This window comes from Leopardus geoffroyi, chromosome C1 (genome assembly GCF_018350155.1).
Source record: "Leopardus geoffroyi isolate Oge1 chromosome C1, O.geoffroyi_Oge1_pat1.0, whole genome shotgun sequence".
Lineage (NCBI taxonomy): Eukaryota > Metazoa > Chordata > Mammalia > Carnivora > Felidae > Leopardus > Leopardus geoffroyi.
In genome coordinates this window covers 41634362-41656929 of record NC_059328.1, presented here as the reverse complement: position 1 = coordinate 41656929, position 22568 = coordinate 41634362, and the positions used below count along the sequence as shown (strand labels likewise).

Genomic DNA, 22568 nt, shown 5'->3' with positions numbered 1-22568 from the left:
GTCATGATCTCATGGTTTGTGAGTTTGAGCTCCACATCAGGCTCTGTGCTGACAGTTCAGAGCCTGGAGCCTGCTTGGGATTGTGTGTTTCCCTCTCTCTTTGCCCCTCCCCTACTCATTCTCTCTCTCTCTCTCTCTCTCTCTCTCTCTCTTTCTCAAAAATAAACATACATTAAAAAAAAAAAAGATAATGGAAAGGTAAAGGAAGAGGCAATGATAATATTCTTGTTATCTCCTGGGAATATTGTGTCCAGGGGCCCAAGTAGTTTATTCTGAACCTCCATTTGTTGTGTTTCTCAAAGAAATGGTATTTAAATGCTAGTCAGGGTTTCAAACTTTACCCACAAAACCTTTTGTTTATTCCTGTCATAGCTGAAGGATTATTGAAGGAGGCCCTGCAATGGTATCATGTTACTGATTCTTGGGGATGAAGGTAGTATAATACCTAGGGGTTAAGAGCATAGTCTTTGGAATCATGTACGAACTTGTTTAGAACTCCACCTTTGCCACTTCTAGATGTGTTGCTCTGTGCAGATTATGTAATCTTTAACCTGAACAAATTACTTAATTTTTAATAGGAACCTGAGTATTATTTTTTATAAAATGGGTATGCCTTAGAGTTGTTTTTAGGATTAAATGAAATAATGTATATTAAACACTACCTGGTACATAGTAAAACTTAATAAATGAGAGCTGTTTCTACTGTTAGCACTATTATTACGTAGGATTTGAGATGGGCACTGTTTATAGCTTATCAAGAAACATTTGAAACAATAGACTAACAAAGTTTTATAAATTACGGTGTTCATGACGATAATTTCATGAGCATTAAGATGCTAGGATCTTGGGGATGCCTACCATAACGTGATTTTGCCTTTTTAACAGAGATGTATTAGGTTAAAGTTATTATTGTGTATGTGTGTGTGTCTCTCTACCTTCCCCTGATTAGGTCATTGCTGAAGCTCTTAATCAGCTACTGCCACAAAAAGCAAATCTTGTTCTACTGTCTGGTGCTAATGAGGGAAAATGTGACCTCAAGGAGAAATGGTTTGGGACTCAGTATAGTATGGAAGGTAAAATATTTTAATAATAGTCCCACATTTATCTAACTCAACTGAGAATTTTTATTCCTTAATATTTCATCTGATGGTTCCTATGGGAAAAAAGTATATCCTTTTTTTAGGAGTTGACTTTGAAATGAAAATTATACTGCTTAACAGAAAATTATTTTCTGCTGTGTTTTATAGCTATTTATTAACTAGTAAAAAAAAATCCTGTTTTCTGGATAGTTTGGGGAAGGGTTTTTTGATTGTGTTTTAGCAAAGTACTTCTGAAACTTCAGTGTACATATAGTATCACCTAGAAATCTTATTAAAATACAGATTCTTATTCGCTAGCTCTGGAGTGGTGCCTGAGATTCTGCATTTCTAACAAGCTCCCAGGTGATACCAATGCTGCTAAGACTACACTTTGAGTGGTAAATAGCTAGAATGCCTGGATATATTATAGTTTTCCTAAGAAAAGAGAATCGATTTGTGAAGGCTGGTTGTTTACTGGTTTGTCATTAAGAGAATTCTCAACATTGCTTGTTTATTGGATCAGTTTGTTTTTGATCTCCACAGATGTTGAAAACTCGTGGGCTGACCTATGGAAGTCTAATTTCGAATTAAATCCAGATCTTCATCTTCCAGCTGAAAACAAGTACATAGGTCAGTGAAATAGCAATAATTATACATAATTCATTTATGTAGTAATAAAACAAAACAAATAGCATCTATATAGTACATTTCCAAAGTATCATTTGAATTCATATTTCAGCTTCCCAGTGTAACACTCTGGGATAGGGATTACTGTTTTCTTACTTTTTTGAATGAGAAAACCTGAGGCTTAAAAAAGGAAAGTAACATGTCCCAGACTATTCAGTTGGTAAATGGAGGAAACAGGACTTAAATGTAGATCTTGGGACTCTGAAGCTTTTGCTTTTTTTTGTATGTCATAGCTGATCCTTCCCTATCATCTCTGTAGGAATTGCCGTGCTAGTGTTTTTCAAATTACAAGGTTTGTGAAATCAGTGTAATGGGTTGTGAGTTCTGTGTAATGAATTATGAAAGCATTAAAAAAATTAATTAGGATGGAAAATAGCAAAATGTTTAATTTCATAAAGAAAGTATTATTTCAAGAACTTTTATTCTGTGTAGGTATATATGTTTGCATCTGTGCCTGTGTACTAGCTTGCAGTGGGAAACATTCTAACTATGAGAAAGCTACCTAAGTCAAAGGTTACAGTTGTATATAACTAATTTATTCAGAATTTTCCCCAGCAATTCCACTCCTAGGAATATACCCAAAAGAATTGAAAATGGGTACTCAAACAAATACATGTACATGCATGTTCATAGCAGCATTATTCACAGTAGTCAAAAGTGGAAATAGCTCATATGTCCATCAGTGAATGAATGGATAAACAAATTGTGGTAAGTATATACAAAGGGGTAATAGTCATAAAAAGAAATGAGGTATATACATGCTACAATGTGGATGAACCTTAAAAACATGCTAAAGAAGCCAGACACAGGAGGTTATAGGTTGTATGATTCCATTTATGGATCCATTTATGATATATCCAGGATATATATATATATATCCATAGATGAAACAAACACAAATTGATGGTTGCCAGTGGCTGGGGGAAGTGGATAATAGGGAGTGACTGTAATGGGTTTAAAGATTTTCTTTTAGGGTGATGAAAATGTTTTGAAACTGGATAGAAGTGGTGGTTGCACAACATTGTGCATGTACTAAATACCCCTGAATTGTTCACTTTAAAATGCTTAATTTTGTTATGTGAGTCTAACCTCAATTAGGAGAAAAAGCCTTTTAAAAAAGTCTCACATATTTTAGACCATTCATTTCCACATCTTGAACTTTAAGTATCTAAACAACCCAATTCTTCTTAATAAATATAACCAGTAGTTTTTTCTGTTCTATAGTTTTCTCTTAAGTAGCTATTTCTCACCTACATATTGATGAAAGAATTTCGGTTTTCATTAACTGAGAGGACAAGTTTGACTTTCACTTTTTTGTTACCTTTCAGAAGTCTGTAAGATTGGTAAAAGACATTCAAGAATGGATTCATTTATAAATTGGTTTATACAACCATCCTGACTAAAGGTCCCTCTTACGGTTAACATTGTCTTTGAGAAAGGGAATGAAGCAGAATGCAGAGAGATCAGAATTGACCTTTAGGAAATTACAAATCTTCAGAGTTCATATTGTTTTACTAATTTATTGTTCTCTAGCATCTTAATTTGGCTTATTTTTGCCACAAAAGTTACCTAGACTTCAGAACTGAAAATTGTTGGGAATCTTGCTGAAGTACCTGAATTAATGATTACTCTTTTCTGTTGTTAGCCACGGACTTCATGTTGAAGGCTTTTGATTGCCCTGAGACAGAATACCCTGTTAAAATTGTGAATACTCTACAAGGTTGCCTGTGGTATAAGAAAGACAACAAATTCAAAATTCCCAAAGGTAAAATGTTTCCCTCTCTAATTGGAATGAAATAAGTATATCAACTCTTTCTCTACTTGGTAGCAACCTTACTTCCCTCTATCACCCTTTCTCCTTTCTCTTCATTTGAAGATGTTTTTTAGGCTTATCTATCAGATTCATACTGTGCTCCAGTGCTGTCACAGAAACCCTTGTATACCTTACAGATTCTAGGAAATAAGTAAAGATTCAAGGCTAAAATGAAATTGTTTTCAAATATTTTTTCTTCTGGTTAAATGAAAGCAGAGCCAGGTGTTTGGCCATCTTAGGGAATGGTGGTATGTTTTAAACTTTATTTTTAAAAAGAGGATAAAAGTATGCTGAAGGAAATTATTCTGAGACACAATAGATAGCCTTTTCCAACATTACAAATGTGAAATATTCTCCCTCTCTCTCCCTCTATCATTTTGCTTTTCATCATAAAGGAATCATGGTATACAGAAATAGACTCCAAAGTTCTAGTCTTTAATGTGTTAACCCAAACTGTTGCATTTTTATTTTCTGTTCTTGTGAATAGCATAGGAACTTACGGAAGCAACTCAGAATCAAAAAGGCTGAGGGCTCTTCATTGCTATTTAACCCATATTCCTAACCTCAAGACAACTGTAACGTAGCTCTGAGGGATTTTTTAGATTACTGGGAGGGTGTTTTTTGAATAGCTTATTAGTGTTTCTTTAGAAAGTCTCTGCTATAGCTCTCTGTGAACATTGGGATTGTTCCGTTGTTTTTGACATGTATACCTCTGTAAACATTTCCTCTGACCAAAGCTATTAATAAAGATGACTATTCCTAGGCTTCTTTGTGTATCTTTCTATATACTTGTGCTTCCCATAGACTGAAGTATGCCTTCTGAACACCGTTTAGACTGGTAAATATTACTTTTTAAAGACACTTCAGGATAAAAATGTAATGTGGATTTAAGGGCTAGTAGCTTATTTCAGAATTTTTAGAGGTACTTGGGTGGCTCAGTCGGTTAAGCGTCCAACTGTTGACTTTGGCTCAGGTCATGATTTCATGATTTGTAAGTTGGAGCCCTACATCACGTGCTGACAGTGCAGAGCCTGCCTGGGATTCTGTCTCTCCCTCTCTCTCTCTGCCCCTTCCCCTTGGCTCTTTATCTCTCTCAAAATAAATAAAAATAAACTTAAAAAAAAAAAAAGAATTTTTAGAAAATATGTTAGGGTCAAATAGCAGATGTATAAAATATTTGAGGCCTCTGGCCTGTAATTTCTTACCTTTTTTTTTTTTTCTTTTAGCATATATACGTTTCCATCTGATTTCACCTTTGATACAGAAGTCTGCAGCAAAGTAAGCAATTGTCCTCTTTTCTGGAAAATATATTTCTTATGGAAAAACTATTTGGTTTGTTTTGTTCTGAATCATTCTGTTATTTTCTCTATGAGTACTGAGTTATGCTGCTGATTTGTGTATTTTTTCTGTACCCAAAACAAATTATTTGTATTGATACTGAGCATTAAAATGGAATTGTGGCAGTTCCATCTCCACCCATTTATAAAACATGCTGATGGTATAGGCTAATCATAGGATTACTGGACTGAGAAAGTTCCTTAAAGATGCGTTTGGATTAGCTCCTAGTTTGTAATGAGAATGAATGGATCTGTTTGATCCTATATTTAGAAACTGGCAAGGAATCTGATTATACTTTGGTCTTAGCAAATAATTTATATATTTATACAGATACCTGCACTGTGGGAGGTCAGAGCCTAAAATGTCCCTGAAACATAGGAGGTGCTCAGGAAATGTTACTGTACTTCTTCCTTTCCTTTGCTACTTAAACTGTAAAATCTGGGGAGTCTGGGTGGCTCAGTTGGTTAAGCATTGACTTTAGCTCAGGTCATGATCTCACAGTTCATGAATTCGAGCCCCATGTCAGGCTCTGTGCTGACAGCTCAGAGCCTGGAGCTTGCTTCAGATTCTGTGTCTCCCTCTCTCTCTCTGCCCTTCCCCTGCTCATGCTCTGTCTCTCAGCAATAAATAAATGTTAAAAAAAATATTAATAATAAAAATAAATAAACTGTAAAATCTAACCTTAAAATGATAAGCAGCACTAACATTTATTAATACCACATAAAAAATGTATTAATCTCCCCCTTCACTCAGATTTTTAATTTGTCAGTCAGAAAACCTAGGCTGCGGGGATGGCCAGAGCCTTTGGGCCAATTGCCTTGTATGCCTTTTACACTTACCCCGTTTTTCAGTATAAATATTAACATTTTGTATGTGTATATAACATGAAAAAGATTGGGAAGCACTGCTAAAGGTAGGGGTCTGTAACATCCCTGTAAAATTGAATCCTAGGTAAACTCTAACTCAGTACACAGTTTTACATTCTGGAGTAGTGGAATTAACATCTTTCTAAAAGTGAAGTTTCCTGTTGTTAAATCAAAGTACATTTATTTGTGTTTATTTCTTGCCAATTAATAGTGCTATTTGTATTTTATATTCTCAGTGTGGTTCTCTTTGATATCTTTGTCAATATCCTTACCCATAACCTTGCGGAACCAGCTTATGAAGCAGATGTGGCACAGCTAGAGTATAAGTTGGTAGCTGGAGAACATGGTTTAATTATTCGAGTGAAAGGATTCAACCACAAACTACCTGTAAGTACACATGTTCTGTTTTCCTCATAGAGAGCTTGAAATTTTATGTTTGTTGCCCCTAAAGCACAAAGTATAGAGGTTTATGCATGCGTTGCTATACATAGAACAAAATGTGGATTCTTGGCTGGTGACAGCTATTCTAACTTGGGCCACACATGAGAGCAATATACATTCATTAATTATTAGCAATGCATGCAGTACAGTCAATGCCTCAGGCTTGATTTCCCTTCCCTTTGCTGTCAGTTCCTCTGCAGCCAACACTGGCATTTTGGACTGGTGTGAGCTTAATTTCATGCTCAGACAGTAATAACAAATTTAAAGCACATGGCACATTACCTGACAGAGTAGAACTCAAATATTTGTATCTTTCCTTCTTCCTCTTTCACTCCATCCCTTTGTTTCAAGTATGTGTCTTATTTCTCTTCTAAGTTTTTGAGCCTTTTAGAAACAGGGTCTATATATCTTGTGGTTAATTTATCTTTTGGTAAGGAATATGTTTCAGTGTTATTTGTCAAAACTTCTTAAGCAGAAGAAGAAATAATATGGGATGCTAGCTAAGAGGAATATGCCATTAAATACCAGCTAAAATAATATGTGTCCATCAACAAATTTTATATCTTGATTTCTTGTGTAGGACATATATTAAGATTTGCGGAACCAGGTTCATACAAGAAAAATTGTGGAGGAAAAGACCTGGCAGAAGTTAGACCTGTGCTAAGAGGCCTCTCTGTCATAGCCAAACCCAAGAGCAGACTATAGTTCTCTTCTTTGTACCCTTGTCCCTGTTACTGTCCCAGAGAACAAAGATTGGTCTTAGGAGGAGACACTGTGGAATATTTAACCTTTATCAACCTTCAAAGGTTTAAGTGTAATGTAGCTTAGAGCCAAACAGATTAAAGCCTAATAACATTGGTTGTCATTTAAGAGGTATGTTTTGAAATCACCTGGGGAGCTTTTAAAAAATATAAGCCATATTCTGTGCTGACAGTGTGGAGCCTGCTTGGGATTCTGTCTCTCTGCTCCTCTGCTGAGCGCACACATATGTGTGTGCTTTCTCTCTAAGTAAATAAATGTAAAAAAATATATATGTAAGGTATAGACAAGTATTTGAGGCTCTTAATTTTATGAAGCTTACCTAGCCTTAATATTAAAACCTGGTATAGAATCTATCAATCTCTCTCTCTCTCTCTCTCTCTCTCAGACACTAGTTTCACCTATATAATATAGACTCAGACATTTAAAAAATAAAATTAAATAAAAAATGTAACAAAAAGAATAATTCATGTGATCAAATGGGAAGAATGCAAAGGATTGGTTCAGTATTAAGTTGATGAACACAAATCGTCATAACAGGTCAATTGAGAAACATTATATGATAAGTGCTAAAAAATCATCTGATAAATGTAAGTAGGCATTCTTAATAAGTAGGAATAGAGGGAAATTAAATACAGTAAAAACCTTTAGGGGTGCCCGGGTGGCTCAGTCACTTAAGCGTCTCAGTTCCGCTCGGGTCACGATCTCATGGTTTGTGGATTTGAGCCCCATGTCAGGCCCTGTGCTGACAGCTCAGTCTGGAGCCTGCTTCAGATTCTGTGTCTCCTTCTCTCCCTGCTCCTTTCCTACTCATACTCTGTCTCTCTCAAAAATAAAACATTAAAGAGAAATTTAAAACCTTCATTAAGAACAGTAACAGCAAATGTTACAGTAACTGATGAAATGCTGAACACTAAAATCAGGAACAAGCCAAGGAAACACATGATCATCTCTATTATTCTGGCTACTACATTAAAATGGAAAAAAAAAATCCAGTTGGAAAAGAAAAAGTATTCCCCTTTGCAGATGATATGATTGTATTCTTAGAAAACCTAAGAGTCTACTGAAGTTTAAAAAATAACATGATGTGGCTGGTCATGAGATCGGTATATCAAAATCAATAGCTCTTTTTCCTATAGTAGCAATAACCACATAGAAATGGATGGAAAAAGTACTCCGTTATATGATATTGAGAAAAACGGAATACCTAGAAATAAGGAAGAAAAGTACAGAATCTCTCTAAAGGAAACCAGAAATCTTACAGAATCATATAAATAAAAGACTTTAAATAAGAGAGAGAGACTCATTATGTTTCTGGATAGAATAGCTTTGATAGAAAGTTGTCATTACTTCCAAAATTAATATATATATGTAATGCCCTCTCAGTTAAAGTCAAATTAGGGGCAATGGAGATGCTGAATAAAAAGTGATTTAAGTTTATTTGGATGAAAAAAAAAATGTTTAAGAATACCCATGAAAACTATTTAAAAAAAAAAAAGAAGTAATCATTGCTCCAAATTTCACAGTTATTGAGGATTTTAGCTCCTAAAGATCCTTGAGTCACGTACTTCTCTTATGTCCTCTACAAATGCCTATTACCATGCTGGGCCCCTGGTAAAAAACAATGGAAAAACCTTCCCCCCTCATCCCTGCCCCAAAACGTAGTGAATTTCATGCTTCTCTACTTAAAGTGCTTTTTTCTTTTCTTTTTAGCTACTATTTCAGCTCATTATTGACTACTTAGCGGAATTCAGTTCCACACCAGCTGTTTTTACAATGATAACTGAGCAGTTGAAGAAGACCTACTTTAACATCCTCATCAAGCCTGAGACTCTGGCCAAGTGGGTATACATAGAATCAGCTTATATATGTGTGTGTGTGTGTGTGTATATATATATATATATATATACACACACACATACATATATATATATTGTATAATATATAATTTAATGTTTATTTGTTTTTGAGAGTGACATAGCGCAAGCAGGGGAGGGGCAGGAAGAGATGGAGACAGAATCTGAAGCAGGCTCCAGGTTCTGAGCTGTCAGCACAGAGCCCAATGCAGGGCTCGAACTCAATAAGCTGTGAGATCATGACCTGAGCTGAAGTCAGACGCTTAACCTACTAAGCCACCCAAGTGCCCCAGAATCAGCTTATATTTTGAAGGCCTGAGAGTATTTGCCTTCCTGAGGGGTTAGGTGTGGGGGATGAGCCTATAGTTTCAGTGCTATTTTTCAGACATACTAGAATTGGCTATGGTTTAGGAAATCGTCCATTGGATTATAGGATTTCTGAACCCAGCTTAAGTAGCTATTTGTGAGTAGGACTAAAATAAACCTACTATACTTATTTATAGGCTAAAGGCAAGCAACCTGGGTGCTTTTTCCAAAGTTTGTAAGTAAAAGGTGGTGAATGCTGGCTTTGTTATAACTCAAACTTGTTTTACTGATGATTGTAGTATGTAGGGTATTATGATGAGGTAGCTGAGTTAAATTGCTTAATCCATAGTTTATCTGGCAACCGCAACTACCCAGAATTCAGCCAAGTTTCCAAAGGATAGCAAAAAGCTTCTGACAGTCTGTAGAATAATGCTTAAACCTCCTGCTCATAACACCCTGAGCCTTTCATTAGAGCCTGTTCTTTTGTCTAGGGCTAATGGTAGCCCAGAGGTACCTCTGTGTGAATCAGAAGAAGTGCCCCTTTGGGGTGGCCTCTATCAGCAGGTGGAGTCTTTGTGGAGGGGAAAAAGAAGTCCCCTCTGAGTAGATACCACCCTTTGTGCACATGGCTTGACCTCCTTGCTGGACATCTATAAATGGTGAACAAACAGCACAACGTTATATAGAGGCCCTACTTTTGACATAGTCATAAGGAGCCCATAAATGAACAAAATTCAAAAGCAGGGCAGGGAGCAGTTGAGAAATCTGTAATAACTTATAATCTCATCACAAAAAGTTATAAAAACTAATAACCAAGTATAAGTTGGAAAGGAGAGTTGCCTAGAGCTATCAATATGAAAAATAGCCCTATGTATCCAATAACTATTGAATGCTACTTTATTAAAATGTGGTAAACTAATAATCATATCTATTTACTGAAGATTTGTTACTTGTTAAATCTAAAAACGTTAGATGTATATATTTATTTCTCTCCAAAACCCTATAATGGTAGCCATTATTATTCCCTTGTTTTACAAATGAAGAAATTGAGTCACAGATGTGAAGTAACTTGACAAGTTCAGATAGCTTAGTGTGAGGAGAGGGGAGTTGGGTGGTGAGGAGTAGGAGTTAGTCTGATTCTGGCCCAGAGCCACTATTTATACTGTATAGTTACTGTAGTAATAGAGACCCATAATGGTGGCCTTTAGTAATTAATAAAATGTTAGTGAGACTTGAAGTAAAAATAGTAATAATTTTAAAGTGGTGTGTGAGACTCATGTGTTAACTTAATGTGAAGTATTTTATTTTGCAACTGAGATACTTGAGCTGTACCAGTGAGTAAATCTATGCATAATTTTGTATATGTAATTTTATAAATACTTTTTGGTGATTATGACATTGTTTCTCCCATCTTAAGTTATGATAGAAATTGTGTCTCTTTAGAAACACATCATCTGTAGAATCTTTTTTTACCTTAAGATTCATTTCAAAATGATAAAACTTTGTCTTTTTTCTGCCCTCTATATAGAGATGTACGGCTTTTAATCCTGGAATATGCCCGTTGGTCTATGATTGACAAGTACCGGGCTTTGATGGATGGCCTTTCCCTTGAGTCTCTGCTGAGCTTTGTCAAGGAGTTCAAATCCCAGCTGTTTGTTGAAGGCTTGGTACAAGGAAATGTCACAAGCACAGTGAGTGTGAGGTGCTCTGTTGCTGTTGGCTAGGTCTGAATGCTGTTGTGGGCTCTGGAATTACATTAGTTCTCCGAAAAGGGAAGCTCTGTAGTAGTTTTCCCAGGTCAGAGTTGCCCTAGCACAGCCATTCTGATGCTGGGCAAGACTTCCTTAATGAAGAAGACTGCTGATAATGGACAAGGCTTTGAGTGAAATGATTCAGTAAATACAAGATGTTGGTTACTTGTTGAAGAGTGTGTGTGGAAACACCAGTTTAATTTAGAGATTAAAGTGGGAGATCTGGGGTGTGGTGAGGGATGTGTACACAAACAGACACACAGGCAGAACTTGTATATCAAGCTTGTGTGTCAAGTTAAGGAGCTTGGGTTTTATCCTGTAGTAAATAGAAAATCACTGAAGCATTTAAATGGGGATTTGTTGTTAAGAAAGATGCAGAGAGACCAGTTATGAGGCTGTTATAAGAATTGACATGAAGTATAATTCCAGAATATATGAAATATCCATAGTAGTCAAAGTCGTAGAAACAGAAAGTAGAATGGTGGTTACCAAGGGTTGGGAAGATGGAAAAAAGGGGGAAGTTGTTTTATGGGTATAGAGTTTCAGTTTTGCAAGGTGAGAAAGTTCTGGAGTTCCATTTTGCAACAATGTAAATATATTCAATACTGTAGAACTGTTTACTTAAAAAATGGTTAAGATGGTAAACTTTATGTTATGTGCTTTTACCATTACACACACACAAGTTGAAGTGAAAAATGATAAAGCCCAAAGTTACACAAATAAATGAAAAAGAAATAGTGAGATAGAAGATGACCAAAACTCAGTGACTGGTTGGATGTTGGGGTGAGGGAGAAGAGAGAAGTCTAAGATGATGCCCGGATTTCTTGCTTTAGAAACAGTGGGTTGGTGGAGGAGTAGGAAAAATAGTAGGTTTGGGGGCATATGAGGAGTTTGTTCTGATATATATTGAGTGGGATAGGTCTGTGAACCTTGTAATTACCTGAGGCCTCTTCCAGCCAAGAATGCTTGTTTGGGACTCTCCCTAAATTTTTTGCCTGTTGACCATCTTCCTTCATGGCTTTCTAGTTTCTCAGGACTGTTCCTTCAATGGAATATGTAACTGGCCACTCTTGAGACTGCTGTCTCTTCTGTACTTCCTCTGTCTTTATTCCCCCAACCCCCAAACCAGCCTTAGTTTCTTTTCCTTTCCTCAGAAAGAAGTTTAAAAGCTTTAACCCACATAGAGAAGAGCAGGATAGCTGCCTGCTTTTCTGAACACAGTGGGAGTACCGGGCTGGGGTCCTTTTGGTCTAAACAACTCAGTACCATGAATTGCCCCAGATAGAAACCACTGTAAAGATGAGCTCACCCCTTCAGTTATCCCCCATTTTATAGGTTAGAAAACAGAAGTCTTGGGAGAGGATACATTCACTTAGTGTTAAGTGTTATTCTTTTGCTCATTCTATGCCAGGTTCTGTATTTATAGACCTAGGTTTCTAAAACATAGTCACAGGTATCCTAGAGGACACAGCTTAGTGGGTTTAACTGAACAGTTAAGTTTGATCGTGTTACAGTGTACAGGTTAACAGAATGCCAAAGGGAAAAAAGAGAGGGAGCTGTTCAGTTGAGAGCCACTTAATATTCAACAAACATAATATTAAATCAGTGAATGATGAGCCCAATTGATGAATTTTGCAGATTATATCTGCTTTCCTTATGCTATCCAGGGCTTCTTAAGCAATTAGAATGTTGATAGTAGTTGGTTCAGGGTGAAATTAATGTTGTAAGTGCCCAATACAGTTATTTTTTTCTCTTTTGGTTCCTAGGAATCAGTGGATTTCCTGAAATATGTTGTTGAGTAAGTATTGGTATGAGTTTTCTCTGTAGGAGTTCTATATTCCTACCAGCAGGAGGGCCTTGAACCACAGCTCAGTTATTAGTAAATCCACAGGGGATGATACTACTCCTTGTAGTAGGTTTTCTTGAGGCTGGTTATGTAAACAAAGCAATTCAGAAGGGACTGTGGATGGCCTCACCTCTTCATAGTAGTTTTTGGGAGGGGGTAAGAGGATAAAGGCACTGTTCAGTGATCCACACTCATTGTTTTGCAGTAAGCTGAACTTCATGCCTCTGGAGCAGGAGATGCCTGTGCAGTTCCAGGTGGTAGAGCTGCCTAGTGGTCACCACCTGTGCAAAGTGAGAGCTCTGAACAAGGGTGATGCCAACTCTGAAGTCACTGTGTACTATCAGGTCAGCTGGCCCCGTTACACACAGCCATCCTCATGGCTAAGAGCCTGATGGAAAGTCCAGAGTACCTTGGAGTAGTGACCCTATGACTTTCGAGGCCCTTTATTTTGCATTTAGTTTTTTCCTTGCAGTCATTTGTCTTCTTGAAGCAATTACATTAAAAAAAATTTTTAATGTTTATTTTTGGGAGAGAGACAGACAGAGTTGAGCGGGGAAGGGGCAGAGAGAGGGAGACACGGAATCTGAAGCAGGCTGCAGGCTGTGAGCTGTCGGCACAGAGCCTGATGCAGGGCTCGAACTCATGACCTGTGAGATCACGACCTGAGCTGAAGTTGGACGCTTAACAGACTGAGCCACCCAGGTGCCCCATTGAAGCAATTGCATTTAAAAATTGCTCCTATCAGTGAAATGGATTCTTTTTCAATCATAATGCTTCATTGAATCCTTCAACCACTGGGCCAGAGGGACAGAGACTGAAGAGTAGTTGGGAGTTCCTACATGTTCCCCTGACAGAACCAACCCCAGGCAGCAGGAGGACATTTGTTAAAAGGACAGTTTTGAGGGGCGCCTGGGTGGCGCAGTCGGTTAAGCGTCCGACTTCAGCCAGGTCACGATCTTGCGGTCCGTGAGTTCGAGCCCCGTGTCAGGCTCTGGGCTGATGGCTCAAAGCCTGGAGCCTGCTTCCGATTCTGTGTCTCCCTCTCTCTCTGCCCCTCCCCCGTTCATGCTCTGTCTCTCTCTGTCCCAAAAATAAATAAATGTTGAAAAAAAAAAAAAAAAGACAGTTTTGAAAGAGACAAAAGTAAACATAGCCAAGTAATCAGTATATATAGCAAAAAGAATGACTACCAGAATTCCAATTAAAATTTTCAAAGCATTTAGATAAAGGATTTATCTCTTGTTTTATGGATGATGAATCTGAGGTCCAGAGTCCCTTACTTGCCTGAGGTCATACTAAGTGGGGCTTGAATTTATTCCTTACACCCCCAGATCCTTTGTTCTTTCCTCATCATTCTGGGAAGGTGCGATTGGGCTTAAAATAAGGTAGAGCTTCGCAATAATCTCATTTGGTTCGTAGCTTGTGGTTAGCCCACTTACTTCTAGGACTATGGGGGACCTGTGCTTGTCTAGACTGATGTCAGACTTCCTACACTCTGGGGCTTCTACTGGTAGCTGCTGCTCTAGTTCCTTGAAGTCCTGCATGAGGAAGTCCCTTCTGTGTCAGGCCCTGTGAAGAGCCCTCTGGTCGGGGCTTTGGGCAGGGCCACATGGCCTTAGTGTCTGTCACTTTGTCCTTTTATTGTGTTTCTGGCCTGGACCTAAGTCTTTCCATTGAGATCCAGTTTATCTGTAGAGCCCATCTCTTTCTGACTATAGCTGCCTCGTTTGTTTGCTTTCATGTAGCTTCTCAGCTTATTTGAAGCTGAAATGACTACCAGGCCCCAAAGTTCATAAATAATACGGCCTGGCCCTGCTTATTAGCCTTGTCCACATTTCCAGTACTTCTGCTGCTCAAAACCATAGTACTTCTGTTTTAGGCAGGATTTCATAGCATAAGACCATGTGTGATCATGTCTGTCCAAGTGTTTATCAATCACCTGTTAGCACTAGCTTCCAAAACAAACTGCTTTCTTTAGGGCACCACTTCCCTCCCGCCAGACAACATTTTAAACTGGAAATTGATACAAGGTTTCAACTAGTTTTGCTACAGTCCTCTTAGAGGCAAACAGGAAATCTCTTTGCCTGACTAAACAGGACTTGCAGGGCACACAGGCTTTAGCCTCTTCCTCTGGTGAAGTGGGAAGGAATAGCAATGAGTCCGTGTCAGAGGAGCCTGACTATATAATGTACTAGCAACATCCTTGGATTTTGGCCTCCTGCCCTTTCATTCTAATTGCATTATTTTGCTACTCTTCAGGATTGCCAGCATGTGGTCTCCAAGTATGGTATCAGCCTCTTAGGTATTTCTCTTAGCAACTAGTTTGGGTCCCTGTATGTGGCCTTAAAAACTTCTATTCATGTCCTTCCTATTGAAGGAATAGCTCCAGATACTGTTCATTGATCCCATTTTCTGCTTTTCTCCTTAGGACCCTGAACTGCATGTACTTGACTTTAGGTTATATCCTTTGGGTCCTTTGGGCAGGAACTGGCAGGTTGGGTGGGGATTATTGGACTTCCCTTCATGTGTGCCAGCAGTCCTGTGCATGGGCCAAGAATTCAAATGATCAAGCATGATTTCTGTCCTCACAGGCCTGCAGTCTAGTGGAAAGGCAGATGTATAAACAAAATTGTTGCAAGTATGGCAACAGAGGGTGTGATCAACTCTTTGGGGGGAAGAGAAGAATGGGATGGATACCTGAATAAATGGTTGCCAAGAATAACTGGATTCTTAAAAAGCCCTATAAGCCATTGGATTTTCAGTTGGTCTGACCAACTTCTCCTTTCAGTCAGGTACCAGGAGTCTGAAAGAATACACTCTTATGGAGCTGCTTGTGGTAAGTTGTAATAAAGGAGAGTTGAGGTGTTCAGGAGCCCTTGACCCACTACGAGGACTGGCCTTTATGCCTGGGAGCTAGGGACTTGGGAGAGGTCAGAGGCCTGTTTGGTAGGTGAGATGGTTATGTTTAGTATTCTCATCCGGTATGAGAATGGACAGGGGGCCTGGGCGATTTAGGAAGATGACAGTAAAGAAGGATGGACTTGGGGTATGTGGAACACTTGGGGGTTAGAAATGGAGGTTTCTCTGCTGGGAGGAGTTGGGCTGATGGGTAGTATGTTGAATTACAGATGCACATGGAAGAGCCTTGTTTTGACTTCCTTCGAACCAAGCAGACCCTTGGGTAAGTCTGCTGGCAAGAGCACTGAGCTCAAATAAAGGTCTGGGGCTTACTTTGCAGGCTGAGGTTTATCAGATATCCTGACTGAGCAGCCTCAGAGCTCGCTGGTCCTTCCATGCCTTAGCATCATCATCATACCTACTGGTCAAGACAACCTCTAGAATTTGCATCTTGTACTGTCTGTGATCAGGTTTTCAGTTCAGTCAAGTTTCAGAGATTAGCAAGGATAAAAGCTAGCCTGTAGTCCTCAGTTCAGGAGAGGGGGTGGACACCCTAACCTGAGAATGAAATAGATGCATATGTTTGTGGATTCTCTTTCAGGACCTCCAGGTCCAGTAAAGATGTGCAGAAATCCTTCCTACTTACCTCTAGTTTCTGAGGGCAGGGCCCAGGTGACTACCTGCGTTCATAGAACTTTTCATTCTGGTTGTAGGTACCATGTCTACCCTACCTGTAGGAACACATCTGGGATTCTAGGATTTTCTGTCACTGTGGGGACTCAGGCAACTAAATACAAGTGAGTAGATGGGCCCAGCTATTATTATTCTTGGCCTGGAGAGTGGGGGCTATAGGTGCTTCCTTAAACCTCAGGCAACTCTGACCAAAATAGGGTTTGCTTCACTTAGTCACAAGGGGGTGGGGATGGAGGGTGATTCAGAGATGCCTGCCTGATCCAGGACAGATCAGTGGTTCCGGTGATCCTATAAGGCTTAACTCAAGTCCTGTGGTCACTGTGCACGGCTTGCCAATGTTTCCTCTCTTTAGGCAGGTCTGAGGACAAAAGCAAAGAATGCCTGGCCTAGCATTCATACTAGAACCAGAGTTACAAACAAGCCTTGTTTCTCAGCTTTGGAGTGGTCAAGCATGGGTTGTCACTGTTTCAGTATTGAGGATATCAGGAAGTTGGGCTGGAGGTAGGGGTTGGGTTCTCTCCTGTATCTCCCTCAGTGTAGGGGAGTACTGAGGCCTGGGAGGAAAATACTTCAGTCTCTTTCCTAGAAATATGCCTTAGCCCTTTTCTTCCTCTGCATTCTGCTTGAGACCAGGTTTCTGATGACTCGTAATTGAAGATGTTTTGTTTCAGTTCTGAAGTTGTTGATAAGAAGATAGAGGAGTTTCTTTCAAACTTTGAGGAGAAGATCGAGAACCTCACTGAGGATGCATTCCACACCCAGGTAACTGTGCTGACCTGCTCTTTTGTTCCTTGGCCCACACAAGCCCATAAGACAGCTTGATACCAGTCTTGCCAGTGCTACCTGCTGGCCAGATTTTGAGTTTTGTAGCCCCCACCTTAACATGGTCATAATGTCTTCGTAGCTTTATCCTTCCCCATTGTGCTGCAGGTCCCAAATAAAGGGACCATAGCAGGTCTGTCACTAACCAGATTGAACAGGGCCAAGTGTGTTCTGGGGCATCTGGTGTGATACTATACCTGAGGGTCTCCTTTTTTGGTGGAACAGGTCACAGCTCTGATCAAGCTGAAGGAGTGTGAAGATACCCACCTTGGGGAGGAGGTGGACAGGAACTGGAACGAAGTGGTGACACAGCAGTATCTCTTTGACCGCCTTGCCCATGAGGTAGTAGTAACACAGTTTTGAGTGACAGAGCTCTGATAGGGACTCGTGATTTTATAGGAGTCCCAATCCCAAGCAAATCAATATTGTGTGGAAGAGAAACCTGGGGTGTTCCTCTAGGTTTGGTTTTTTACTAAATCAAATCCTGTTTCCAGACTGGCCTGTCTAGCACCTAAGTGAGCAGATCTATTTTTGTATTTATATTGTTTTTGTAAAATACTTTTATATTTTGTATTTATATTGAGGTTCACTGCAGGATTGTGGGGGGAAAAAGGGGTTTTCTATTTAAAGAAAATTGAGAACATCTGGTCGTTACGGAATTCCTCTCCAGATTCTGGCTGTGGTCTTTTTGACAGCTTCTAGCCCCAAGTAGTAAAACGCACAAAAGCTCTGGAACTTGCAGTCTAGCGCTGAGAATATAACTGTATAAGGTGAATTAGCAAAGGACACAGAGGCAAGAAAGTTATTTAATAAGAGATTTCAGCCCAGCTCATACGGTGCTCCAGTTTTCCTATTAGAAGACAAAATTCTCAGGGCACCTGGGTGGCTCAGTCGGTTGAGTGACCGACTTCAGCTCAGGTCATGATCTCGCAGTCTGTGGGTTCAGGCCCCGCGTCGGGGCTCTGTGCTGACAGCTCCAAGCCTGGAGCCTGCTTTGGATTCTGTGTCTGTCTGCACCTCCCCTGCTTGCACTTTGTGACTCTCTCAAAAATAAAATTCTCTTTACCTGCTTCAGTTGTTACTATATTTTCTCAAGCAAGCTAGAATATACAGTTACCATGTACCTGAGAGGTGACACGGAGGCAGTAGTGGGTTTTGGCTCTGTGTGTAGTACTCAGCTATAATTACAGCATCTGCTACCCTCTCTTGCTTATTTACCAGGGTTAATTATTGCTGTGAAACAGATGAAGGTGTGTCTCAGAGGCTTGTTTTCACCCTTCTCTGGAAGGTTGAAGGCAAGCTGATACCTGGAAGAATAAAATGATGTGCTCAGGTGCTAAGCAGGACCAAAGAGATCCACCTCGGGTGTGTTAGTTTAATAACAGTCTTTCCAGAAAATGCATTGCTAGTCTTTTTTATAGCTTGCTTTGCTTTTTTTTCCTATCTTCCCTTTCCCCTGTAAGATTGAAGCACTGAAGTCATTCTCAAAGTCAGACCTAGTCAACTGGTTCAAGGCTCATAGAGGACCAGGAAGTAAAATGCTCAGCGTTCATGTGAGTATGGCTAACTAAAGCTGTAGCTCTATCCTTTTCAGAGCTGTCATTTAAACCAGTTACCATTCACTGAGTTGGGGTTGGTATCAAAGATTCTAACAGGGCTTTGCCCAAATCTGGTCAGCCTTTCTCACCTCAAGTTTTTGGCTTCTTTTAGGTTGTTGGATTTGGGAAGTATGAGCTGGAAGAAGATGGTTCCCCTTCTGGTGAAGATTCAAACTCTTCTTGTGAAGTGATGCAGCTAACCTACCTGCCAACCTCTCCTTTGCTGGTAGAGTCTACCATCCCCATTACTGACATCAGGGCTTTCACATCAACACTTGACCTTCTCCCCTACCATAAAATAGTCAAATAAACTGCAGTCCCGTTGGCCTGAAGCATTGTGTTATTTAAAAATGTGTTTGTATTTTATGAAGTTAGTTATACTGCTAGTAGTGCCATTGAAATTTTGCACTGCCATCATAGAATTTGACTTATTCTCCTCCTACCCACCACATTATGACTAACAAACCAAGGGTTACTATAGCAGGTGGCAGAGAGAAAGTAGCAGGGTGCATCAAGTGTGACCAAAATGCTTGCAGGAGCAATATGAGAAGCCCTGGCATGTCCTGGTTCTCTCAGATGGAGGATCTAGGTCTGTAAGAGAACCTTGAGAGGCCCTATGTAACCAATGTCTTAGTGCCTAAATGCTAGGTGCTAATACCTGTGGTTTTTTTTTTTTTAAATGTATTTTTAAATAAAGATAGTTCTGTAATGCCCTTCAGAATGAGCCATTTTGCTGCTGTAGCATTCTTTTGTTTCAGTGTGGGGTGGGGGTGATCTAATTATTCTTCCCAAACCCTCTAAAACAATAAAATATTTTTGTATAAAATGTTGGGAGCCCTATGTGTGCTGTATGAGAGTTCAAGGAAGACTCTGGAGGATAGCATGGTGGGGGCTAAACAAGGTATAAAGGAGGGGTGGAAAAAAAAGAATACATCCTCTATTATTTCTGGAGAGTCCTTATGTAAATTAACTCTTAGATCCCAGGCTGCCAAACAATAAAAGAAACACATTAAAAAAAAACTGGAAAAATTACTTTATGAAGCCTTAAGAAGCACTGAGTATAATTAAATATAGTCCCGCATTAGATACAATTTAATAGTCCAATTCCAAAACAAAAGTTGTTATAGGTGAGGCCATGAAATTTCCTAACACTTGATTTTAATACATTGCACTAATTTTCTAAAACAACTCAGGAATATTTACAGTAGTTGGAGCATTTATGAAAATTCTGGCATCAGGTATATATTTATATATGTGTGTATGTAATTATATATATATATATCCATCCCAGAATTATATGAACTAGGAAACAAATGTAGATCTTAACAGCCATACTGGTATGCAAGATTTAAGACTGGGATTTATAAATGCTTTTTTCAAAGCATGGGGTTTGGGGAAAAAAGCAGACATCTTGTTTTCAAAGCCTGAAGTTTTTCTCAGGACTGAAGTCAAAACTGTAACTGCCACAGAAAAGGAAAAAACGGGAAGCTTTTCTTGCTTTAATTGTTCATCTGCATCAGAAAGTCCAGTATCCCTGAGATAGGAACCACTGCAATAAGAAGGGAGTGAATAGGTTCTCCCAAAGGAAGATTGTTGCTTAATTATGCCTATTGCCCTGGTCATCAGGTGTAAACATTGCATTTCCCAACCTAATGCTTTGCAGCACCAAGACGTTTCAGTAATGGTTCATCGTAAACCCAACATTCTCCATCTTCATGAAATAGCTGTAAAAGAAATGGGGGAAAATTCAGTTACTCACTTGCTCTGTACTTCTAGAATTATACTTATTATTATATTTTCTTCCATTACACTAAAATGAGTTTCAGGCAGGGACCAAGGCTCATTTTGTTTATCACCATGCTTATTTAAAAGTGGTATTTCACTTCAGCATTCGTTGAAATGAATGAGTTATATACCTCAGGATACAGAGGGAATAGGAGCTGGGACCTTGGGGCAGGCAACCCAAACAAGCTTACCCTTGTCTCCCACTGAATTTCCTTCTCTTTCCTTTCCCGGGCTTCTGCTCTTTGTCTTTCTTCAAGTCTATGCTTGGCTTCAGTTGCTGCATCAATGTCTCTGATTTTTAAGTTGAAAGTGACATCCTTCCAAAGGCTAAAGAAAAGAAGTCAAGGTGCTAAGTACTTGATGGACAAAGGAGTTAGCAAACTTGAGAATGAAAGTCTAGAGCCTCACTAAATACAGCATAATGAAAGTATAAGTCAAATAACTTTGAGTATAGTTCACAGACAATCTCCTTAAAATGGCAAAGAACAGAGAAATGGGCTTGGAAGATTGCACTGTTAGTGTCAAAGGAAGAAAATAAAGGATGGGCAGAAAGTTGGATATGGTAGAGACAACAGGAGAAAAGAACAGAACTGAAACCTGGGATTTTACTTCTGGCTTGACCTGTAGTTGCTATGCAACTTTAGGGGGTATGTTTACCTCTCCATGGGGCTTGAGTTTCCTGTATTATAAACCAAAAGGGTTATTAGATCAGGGGAGAGAAGTTCCATTTCAGAAAAACTCCCCTGAACAATGAAATCTTGGAGAAACTGTGTGAATAGAGTAAGAGTCAAGATGTGAAACAGAGGCTTATCAGGGTAAGAGATGTGGCTTCTTCTCAGAGCCTGGAAGATGACAACTAGGTAAGACTAGTGTCAGTGTACACATGAAGATGCCTAGGAACCAGAAAAGTGGCCATGACTAAGATATAGATTTCCACTTACTAATATGACCAGGCCGTCCAGCCAAGCAGACTGTTAAGTCAGAGACCATAGTTGGGTGTTGTAAGATCCTCTTCCTTCACTTAAGAAATACCCTAATATGCTAAACAAAGAACTTTAGTGCATGATTCCTTAAACCACTGAAAGATCTGGATTTTACTATGCAGATGGAAAAGGAAAAAATTAGGTTTGAAACCACTGGAATATTGAGTATCAACTAGATATCTGATGATATTAAGGAACCTTTTTTTAAAAAATTTTTTTAGAAAGAGTGTGAGCGGGGGAGAGGGGCAGAAGGAGAGAGAGAGGATCTTAAGCAGGCTCCATGCTGAGCATGGAGACCAATGTGGGCTTGATTCCACAGCCCTTGGATCATGACCTGACCTGAACCACCCAGGTGCCCCAGGAATTTTTTTAAAGCATGATCATGATATTGTGGCTAGTGGTTTTTAGGTCACTTTATTTTATTTTGAGAGAGTGAGCATGAGCAGGGAAGGAAAAGAGAAAAAGAGACAATCCCAAACAGGCTCTATGCTGTCAGTGCAGAGCCTGATACGGGGCTTGAACTTCCCAACCATGAGATCACAAACTGAGCTGAAACCAAGAGCTGGACACTTAACCAACTGAGCCACCCAGGCACCCCTTTAAAGTCACTTTAGAGATACATACTGAAATACTTAGAGATGAACTTTAAGAAAAAAAAAAAATTTTTTTTTTTTGCAACAAAAAACCTGAGGGTGTTGTACACACCTTGACTGGAAACCTCACTGCCTTCTCGTATAAACCACAAGGTGGTAAGCCAACGACACAGTGAATACTTACTATATCCTTACATCATTTATATACTACATGATTATCTCATTTAGTCCTCACATCAACTCTGAGGTAGTTCCCATTTCAGGAAAGAAGGCAAAGAGATGCTAGCTTACCGTCATGGTTACACAGCTACTAAGTGGTGGAGCTCCATATGAACCCAGGTATTCAAAATTAGTCTGTGCTGTTACACTGTGCTACTGTGTCTCTAAAACCCAGCCCTGCCTATGCCTAGCCATTAGCAGGGGCACTGCCACAACAACTCTAGCAAAGTTCTCT

At 39.3% G+C, this 22568-nt stretch overlaps 2 protein-coding genes across 16 annotated transcripts in view; one reads left to right on the top strand and one right to left on the bottom strand.

Annotated features, from left to right (window-relative positions):
* Nucleotides 1-19085, top strand: part of NRDC (nardilysin convertase) — a 102172-nt gene extending 83087 nt beyond the window's left edge. For 2 of the 3 annotated variants that reach the window (XM_045477348.1, XM_045477347.1), the window contains 16 exons: nt 950-1073; nt 1623-1709; nt 3412-3531; nt 4806-4857; nt 6020-6170; nt 8697-8824; nt 10674-10836; nt 12663-12694; nt 12948-13086; nt 15531-15578; nt 15871-15923; nt 16354-16437; nt 17005-17095; nt 17381-17497; nt 18619-18708; nt 18866-19085. In XM_045477348.1, coding sequence (XP_045333304.1) covers nt 950-1073; nt 1623-1709; nt 3412-3531; nt 4806-4857; nt 6020-6170; nt 8697-8824; nt 10674-10836; nt 12663-12694; nt 12948-13086; nt 15531-15578; nt 15871-15923; nt 16354-16437; nt 17005-17095; nt 17381-17497; nt 18619-18708; nt 18866-19063 — 1677 coding nt within the window. In that variant the 3' untranslated portion in view covers nt 19064-19085. Of the gene's footprint in view, nt 1-949; nt 1074-1622; nt 1710-3411; nt 3532-4805; nt 4858-6019; nt 6171-8696; nt 8825-10673; nt 10837-12662; nt 12695-12947; nt 13087-15530; nt 15579-15870; nt 15924-16353; nt 16438-17004; nt 17096-17380; nt 17498-18618; nt 18709-18865 lie in introns of those variants that run through there. The other variant, XR_006712299.1, reaches the window with a different exon arrangement.
* A 686-nt stretch (nt 19086-19771) lies between these two features.
* Nucleotides 19772-22568, bottom strand: part of OSBPL9 (oxysterol binding protein like 9) — a 195014-nt gene continuing 192217 nt past the window's right edge. For all 13 annotated transcript variants that reach the window (XM_045477349.1, XM_045477353.1, XM_045477350.1 and 10 more), the window contains 2 exons: nt 20730-20865; nt 19772-20477 (listed from right to left, as the gene is read on the bottom strand). In XM_045477349.1, the coding sequence (XP_045333305.1) occupies nt 20403-20477; nt 20730-20865 (211 nt within the window). In that variant the 3' untranslated portion in view covers nt 19772-20402. The remainder of the gene's footprint in view (nt 20478-20729; nt 20866-22568) is intronic.